Source organism: Pteronotus mesoamericanus, unplaced genomic scaffold (genome assembly GCF_021234165.1).
Source record: "Pteronotus mesoamericanus isolate MK-2021 breed Mesoamerican mustached bat unplaced genomic scaffold, CSHL_Meso_final contig_42, whole genome shotgun sequence".
Classification (NCBI taxonomy): Eukaryota; Metazoa; Chordata; class Mammalia; order Chiroptera; family Mormoopidae; genus Pteronotus; species Pteronotus mesoamericanus.
In genome coordinates this window covers 1,372,355-1,381,106 of record NW_026555157.1, presented here as the reverse complement: position 1 = coordinate 1,381,106, position 8,752 = coordinate 1,372,355, and the positions used below count along the sequence as shown (strand labels likewise).

Genomic DNA, 8,752 nt, shown 5'->3' with positions numbered 1-8,752 from the left:
GTCAACCAGATAGACACTTAGGATTATCCTCATTTTAAAATATGGAAACTGAGACTTGGAGACGTTAAGTAACTGGACAGAGGTACTTGAGTGACAAATGAAACTGACATACAAACCCAAGTCAGCCTAACTCCCAAGGCCACTGCTCTGACCACTGTTCTAGACTGTCTTTTGCACTGTGAGTATATGGAGGAAATTTGGGAGATGAAAAGAAGACAGAACAGATGCACAAAAAAAGAATCAAAAAAAGGACGATGAGAGAGATGGCAACATAGTCACACTTAAGCTGCTTAATTTGCTGCTCCAACCCCTGGCCATGTTGTTCAGCTTTTCCTGAACCCCATGCAACTCATATTTTTTCAGTAGTTTCCCTTTTCCCTAAGCTAACTTAACTGTCTCAACCACTGGGCTATGAAACCAAAGAGGGCCTCATTAGAAAAGTCATTCTAGCCTTAACATCCTTTTTATGGGATACCCCAAAATCGTTACCAAACATAGATTATGTACCTAACTACCTGACAGCATCATAAGACAGGGCCCAGACCATAAAAGACAGCTGACCAAGTTGAGGGGATAAGTTGTTATCTAACTAAAAGTAAAGAAGGAAATTCTGAACCTGACCTTCTGAATATGCTTTCTAATATTCTTCCCTCTTCTTATAAACACAGCCCAGCACTGCTGCCACCTCCACAAATTCTGTCTTTGTTTCTCACCTTTTACTGTGACCTTCTGAGTTGTTGCAAGAAACTCTCTCTGCTCTTGTCAGAGACATAAATAAAGGACAAGTCAAACTGGCCTACCACTCTGAGCTTTATACTTGCCTGTGATACTTTTCTTTTTAGTTGTTATAAGGAAACCCATTCTCCAGTTCAAGTGGAAAAAGAGATTCATTTGATAACACAAAAAAACTCACCTTTATCTAAGAATCAAATATCATTAAATGATCAGTTTAATGACACATTACATGTAATATAAACAATTATAAACTGTGTGTGGCCTTTTGGATAAAATCACAGTTAAGTCTTGGCACAGGCATATCTTTATCTTGTTTTTAAGTTACAATGAGCAGGATTCCCCCCTACATCCTCTAATGGGCTTCCCCTAGCTGGAAGACCCAACTAGAATACAAGAGATACAGCATTATTTATGAATTAGGCAAACAAAAATCACAGACAAGTCCAAAGTAAAAATTATGTATGCCTGCAATATTAGAACTGCTCACAGAATGGGGAAAGAAGGTAAACTAAGATGAATTTATTTGCAATACTATTTTCCCAGACCGAATGAATGCATGGTCTTACTAATGTTTTTGGTCAAAAAAGCCTTCTGTATATTAATATAAGTTGGCTGTGAAGCAAAGGCCTGAACATTGAAAAACAAAACAACAAAAAGGAAGAAAAAATACTTACCTTGTTCATTGTTTCCTCCATTAAGCAGGAGTTCATCATTTTGCCTTTTCAGCTCTGTTATATATTTAAAGGCTTGGTCCAAGATCATATTCTTGCTCTGCCAAAGAAAATTAACTGTTTAAACGCTTCACTGAAAGGTAAGATCTTGCAGGAAGAAATTTAAAGCTTTGGTTTTATCACAATATGTGACAGTATCTTTTAAAATTTTTGAAATGCAACCTATTCAAAAACTTTGTTCATCTTTCACTTACTAAGTATTTATTGAGCATCTACTATGTGTCAGGCTCTGTCATAGGCACTAGGGATATAATACACAAAACAGAAAAAGTTCCTGACCTTGAGAAATTTTATACGTATATATAAATAACCAGGTGGTAAGTGCTATGAAGAAAAATAGGGCAGCGTAAGGAAGAGCCAGAGAACTGGCAGAAGTTACCCTGTGCTTCAGACTGAATGTTTGTGTCCCCCTACAATTCCCATTGAAACTCTAATCCCTGCTGTGATGGTGTTTGCATGCTGGGCCTATGGGAGATAATTAGGACATGAGGGTAGGTCTCCCATAAGTGAGAAGCCCTTAGTAGAAAAGACAAGAGGAAGGTGATTGCTCCCTCTCTCTGTCATGTGAGGACATAACCAAGAAGAGAACCTGTATCAGTAACCAAACCAGCCAGCACCTTGGTCTTGGACCTACCAGCCTCCAGAACCCTAAGAAATAAATTTTGGTTGTTTAGACCACCTAGGCTATGTTATTTTTCTTTGGCATACCAAAATGACTACAACATTCTGTTACAATCTATTTTATATGGGGAGGTTGAGAAAGGCCTTTCTCTAAGGCAACATTTAAGCACAAACCTGAACAAGGAAAAAGGAAGCATATGCCTGGTAGGTACCTGGAGGAAGAGGGTGCAGGTAGCAGGATCAGTAAGAGCAAAGCCCTCAAGCAGGGCTGTGTCTGGCATTTTGGAGGACAAGTAAGGAGAAGAAAAATAAGAGAAGAGGCCAATATGAGCTTTCAAGACCATTTAAGATTATAATGTTATTCCTTGCTCTGTCAACCAGAACTACAAATTATTCCAACAATAGGTTGAGAAAACAATGTCACTTCATTGAGTTTTGGTGTCATGCTCCCTGTATATTCCATTCCTAAGCTTTTCGAAAAGATTATATTTTATGTGAAAGTGTTGCTTTATTCTTTATTCTTAATTAAACAATTTAAAAAATCAAAAACATAATATGTGCATATGGCAAAAAATATAAATAACCTCAAGGGATGTATAATAAAAACCAAACTTCCAACCCTTTCCAGAGGCAACCACTATAAAGTTACTTGTGTACTCTTTCGGAATATTCTATCCCAATGTGTGTGCGTGTGTGTGTGTGTGTATTCTTAAATTTTTAAACCCAGACAGAAGGATACTATAAACAAAAAGTTACTTTTTTAATTTAAAAATATATCTTGGAGTTTCTTCTATTTAGCATTTAGATATCAATATCTATATTATACATTCTAGAAGCTGTATTTATTTTATTTCTAGTCTATTACTGATAAATATTTAAGCTGTGTAAGAGGCATTTTGGTTTTTTATTCTTTAGCTATTAAAAATGTTGAGCTGTCAAGTGCAATTGAAAAGTAAAATAAACTATCAATCAGAGCTGTCAAAAATCAAGTTGAGTGGTTGTCTGACAACTACAGAATTAAAGAAACCCCATCCATCCAGACTGGTAGGAGGGCAGAGACACAGAATGGGCTGGTCCACACAACCACATGTGGTACATAAAAATTCGGGAGGGGTATCTTGGGAGCGAGGAGTGCCATGCCCACACTAAGCCTACCAGCCCAAGGTTTCAGTGCCAGGAAGATAAGTCTCCATAACTTTGGGATGCAAAAACCAGTGGGAATTGAGTTGGTGGGAGAGACTTCTGGAGTCCCAAGCTGTTCTTCTTAAAGAACCCACACATGGACTCACCTACTCAGACTCACTCCCTCTGAGCTCCAGCACCAGGGTAGCAGCTTGAAACACCAGTGACATAAAGGGAGAAACTGAAGTGTCTGGTATCAAGGCGAGAGCTGGGGGACAACTTTCTCCCAGACAGAAAGGCGGACAGAGGCCGTTGTCCCTTTTCTGAACCCTCCCCCAACAAAGCCACAGAGCTGGTGGGTGGGTACCATATCTTACACTCCATCAACCTGGCTAACACTCTTTGCCCCACCCTGGAGATCTCCTGAAGCTCTGCCCCACCCAACTTACAGCTGTTAACAGTGCCCTTTCCATATGAACTCCTGGTCTTGGCTCATGCTTCACAACATCCTAAGTCCTTTCAAACTAGCAACGGCCAGCCTCAGTGAGCTCCTAGCCCCTGAACCTCTTGCTAAGGGGCCCCAGGCTCAGCACTAGCAGCATCCAGCCTAGATTCACAGCTTGGTTTCACCTGAAAATCTCCAAGCCCAGCACAAGTAGCAGCCATCTCAGAATGCTTTATAGCTCAGGCAGGGTGGCTCGAGGCAAACATAGGTGGAGGCTGACATTGGCCTGCACCAAACAGAAAACCCCAGGCCCTGCACACCCAGAGGACAGCTACAGACCACATCAGAGCACCCCCCGACCCCGATCCTGCACAGCAGATCCTCCACAGGGGACAAAGGTTGGCGGAAAGTGGTCATAGCCAATCCTTGTAACTGACTGGTCTGGGTAAATTCCTCCCATTGATCTGCCAATAGCAACCAAGGCTCAACTATAAGAGAGGGGTGTACTCAACCCACATGAAGGCTGCACCTTGAGTACGCAGCTTGGGTGATAGGGGAGGCTCTGCCACTGGACCCTATAGGATATCTACTACATTAGGCCGCACTACCAAGACAAGGAGTCATAGCAGCTCTACCTAATACATAAAAACAAACAGAGAGGCTACCAAAATGATGAGACAAAGAAATATGGGCCAAATAAAAGAAGAGATCAAAACTCCAGAAAAAGAACTAAACAAAATGGAGATAAGCAATCTATCAAATGCAGAGTTCAAAACAGTAGTTTTAGGATGCTCAAGGAACTTAGTGAGGACCTCAACAGCATAAAAAAGATCCAGTCAGAAATGAAGGATACACTAACTGAAATAAACAACTTATGGGGAAACAACAGTAGATTGGATAAAGCCAAGAATCAAATCAATGATTTGGAATATAAGAAAGAAAAAAACAACCAATCAGAACAAGAAGAAAAGGGATCCCAAAAAATGAGGATAGCGTAAGCAGCCTCTGATATAACTTCAAGCACTCCAACATTCTCATTGTAGGGGTGCCAGAAGGAAAAGAGAAAGAGCAAGAAATTGGAAATCTATTTTAAAAATTAATGAAAAAAAACTTCCCTAATTTGGTGAAGGAAATAGACATGCAAGTCCAGGAAGCACAGAGAGTCCCAAACAAGATGGATGCAAAGAGGCTTACTCCAAGACACAACATAATTAAAATGCCAAAGGTTAAAGATAAAGAGAGAATCTTAAAAGAAGCAAGAGAAAAGCAGTCAGTTACCTACAGGAGAGTTCCCATAAGACTGTCAGTTGACTTCTCAAAAGAAACTTTGCAGGCTTGAAGGGGCTGGCAAAAAATATTCGAAGTCACATAAAGCAGGTACCTAAAGCCAAGACAGCTCTACTCAGCAGATATCACTTAGAATTAAAGGGCAGATGAAGAGCTTCCCAGACAAGTAAACACTAAAGGAGCTCATCATCACCAAGCCATTATTATATGAAATGTTAAAGGGACTTATTTAAGAAAAAGATCAAAACTATGAACAATAAAATGGCAATAAATACATATGTATCAATAATTGAATCTAAAAAAGAAACTAAGCAAACAAGAGCAGATACAGAATCATGGCTAGGAAGAACCGTTTTGGTGGTTGCTGGATAGAAGACTGTGTGGGGGAATGGATGAAGAGATGAGGGAATTAAGAAGTACAAATAGGTAGTTACAGAGTAGCCACCATGGGGATGTAAAGTACAGTGTAGGAAATGGAGTAGCCAAAGAACTATGCCTGACCTTTGGATATGAGCAATGGTGTGGGGATTGTCTGAGGGAGTGGGGGGTGTTGGGTGGAGGGGGGCAAAGGAGGAAAACCTGGGACAAATGTAATAGCATAATCAATAAAATACAATTTAGAAAAGAAAAATAAATTATTTTTAAAAATTAGCAGTGCATGTTTAACTTCCACTCCCACATACACATTATTAAGTATCTCCAATACTTTTTCAGAAAGATCTTTTCAAACAGAAATCAATGATTTAGGGCTTTGAACCAGCAAGTTACCATTCTGGGTTCCTTAGACTGAGTCCCAAAATAACCCAGGAAAACACTTCAGAGAAAAAAAACCCTGATATTGTCCTTTTTTAAATTAAGAGTCAAAACAAAGGCAGAACCTGATGGTGCCCACTTACTGCCTCTCTACTACAGAAGAGGTTGGGAATGTGTAGCAATAGTAAAGATAATCTTAATCTATTCCATTTGGGGGCACTAAATACTGACTTCCACTGCACATTCTAGGACACCAAGAAAGCAAAATAATTATGCTTTCCTTTCAGAGAAACTCATAGAAATGAAAGCCAACAGCAGGAAAATAAGATTTTACTAGGCAAACACAAATATTTATTAAGCAGCTAGTATACATTGAGATATGGAGGAAGCAAAAGAGTCAGAAGACAAAGTGCCCTTAAGTTTGCTGTTGTGTTAAACAGAAAGTACGTGTTTAAAAAGAGCTAAAAACCATATTTATGCACAATTAAGTACCACACTGTAGGGGAGAATTAAAAGAAACTGAAATGTAAGACCTTCCCAAGGGAGACAGTATTGGGAAACGAGCCAAGTTGATCTGTCATCCCAAAGCCAGGGAAGGTTCAGGATTGGGAAGCTGCAGCTACCACAGAAGGTGAGGTGAGAAATAAGGGGTTAAAATTGAGGGGACTAGTGGAAAGATTCTTCTGATGCAGTAACAAGAACCAACTCCCACCCCCCCACACACACACACCACCCTCCCCCCGCCCCCCAGCTGGATGACTTCCCCTTTCTGTCCCAACCACAGGAGACGAGTTTATTTTCTGTGAATTGTAACCAGGGAATTTCAGCCCTAGGGATACCTGGCACAGAGGTGAACAAGATGAGGCTCCTCAGTGAAAATGGGTACAGTCAAACTCTGCCTCCTAAAGCATGAGACCCTTGAGCACTTACTTCCCCAACCTAGCTTCCAGAATAATGGCAACTAGCCTGACTCTTCCCACCAGTCCCACTCCTGGGTATAGGGCTGAAGGGTTCTGCTCTGGAAAATAAAAATAAAAATAAAAGCTAACCACAAAACAAAAAATAAGCTAAAAATGCTGACATTTTTGAGTTTCACAACACTAGTGTACCACCTAATCACTCAACAGTCAGGGCCACCAAAAGACAAGCCTAGTCATCAGCTTTTTAATGCCTCATTGTCAGATATGAAAAAACAACTAAGTATCACTAAACATTTCAGGAAAGTCTCAAAAAAAAAAAAAAGAGAGACAAAACATCAAGACAAATCAGAAGAAACAAAGTCAACACAGGAAATAGAAGAAACTTTAAAAAAAATACCCTGTAACATGCTCATAGATGAGATTATATTGTATCCATGAAACAAACATGACGTATGAAAAGAAACAAAAAGAATAAGAAAAAAGAATCTTAGAAATTAAAAATATGAGAGGAAATTAAAAACAGAAGAGTTGGAGGAGACCAAACAATTGAGATTGAAAAGGAAGGGTAGAGGGTTCCAGAAACAAAGTCTCAAAGGAAAAAAAGAGAAAATGGAAATTATGTTGTACATTTGACCATGTGGAAACTGTACTAAGAAACTCTTGGAAGTATGGAAAAAATTAAAGGGAGGTATAGGGAAAATTAAACAAATGAAGAACAATGAGGCAATTATTAACTCCAAAAAGCCAAAAGTTTTATGTGAAATGAAACATAATATAGTACACTACTTGGCTCAACTGTAAACCATATTTAGACTGTCTTTAACAACATAAAAACTAATGCCAATTTAATCTAAAGTTGTAGTAGAATTATATTGGGAGGAATAGACAAGGGGAAGCCAAGGGAGAAACATAATAGAAGTCAGTAGATAATATATAAAATGGAAAATAAGATACAGAAATGGAAGCATGACACTTTGAAATATAAAGGTAATGATAGAAGAAGCAGTTCAGAATGATTGCTTCTAAGGAGCTGTATTAGAATTGGGAAGCATTAGACAGGAAACTAATTTTTGATGTTTTAAGCTTTTTAGTGCTATTTGCTGTGTGTATATATTAATTTTTGCAAATATTAATTTAATTACAAATATAATTGCATTAAACAGTGTCACTCAATAAATCTAATATAAATTTTTTAAAAAAGAAAATCCATTAGAAAAATAGGTCAAACAACTAGAATAGGCACTACATAACAAAAGAATATACAAATATTCAATTAGAATGTTTTAAAAATTAGTTTTCAAACTAGTTGAAAACCTCTTAGATTCAGGGAACTTATAATAAAAACCATGAGACAGCCCTGGCCGGTGTGTGGCTCAGCTGGTTGGAACATTGTCCTATAACCAAAAAGTCACAGGTTCAATACCCGGTTGGGGCACTTATGGTAGGCAACTGATCGATGCTTCTCTGCCACACTGATGTTTCTCTCTCCCTCCTCCTCTCTCTAAAAGTAATGGGAAAATGTCCTCAAGTGAGCATATTAAAAAAACAAAAACAAATATGATATAAAAAAAATTTTTTAAAGGCTAACACAATATTGTAATATCCCATTAGAGTCAAATACTATATAACATTTGAATGTTAGGAGAACACATGAGGAAAGGTATCTACAACCAAGTCTACTGCGTACCACTGAGTGAAAATACAAAGCAGGTTATGAAACTACAGACATATTCATAAAACAATGTCTAGAGAAATGCATAACAATACTTTAATAGTGATTATAACTTGGGAGTGGGGTGGCAATTTATTTTTTTAAACTTTTTAGTGCCCTCTATATTGTTTCCATTTTTGTTTTATTTTGTTTTGTTTTCAGTGAGCACACTTTATCCTCATTATCAGAGGAAATAAAACACTATCTTCAGTAGAGAAGACTGTCAGCTTTAATAAGCTAAGATTTTAGTGGAGGTTGATAGGGCATGGAGAGTAAAATAAAGGAGAGATCCTTAGAAGAATCTAAGATAGGTAAGAATTTAAGATAGTAAAGAACATGATTGGCAGAAAAATAAAAGAAATTCCTGGTAAATACAGTGCACACATATAAATGTAAGCATGGGACTGAGTAATTCAAGATCTTAAAG

At 38.3% G+C, this 8,752-nt stretch overlaps 1 protein-coding gene across 5 annotated transcripts in view; it reads right to left on the bottom strand.

The window, feature by feature from the left end:
• The window catches only part of USF3 (upstream transcription factor family member 3), a 55,609-nt gene that overhangs the window by 13,110 nt on the left and 33,747 nt on the right, over window positions 1-8,752 (bottom strand). For all 5 annotated transcript variants that reach the window (XM_054577294.1, XM_054577293.1, XM_054577295.1 and 2 more), the window contains one exon: window positions 1,410-1,506. In XM_054577294.1, the coding sequence (XP_054433269.1) occupies window positions 1,410-1,506 (97 nt within the window). The remainder of the gene's footprint in view (window positions 1-1,409; window positions 1,507-8,752) is intronic.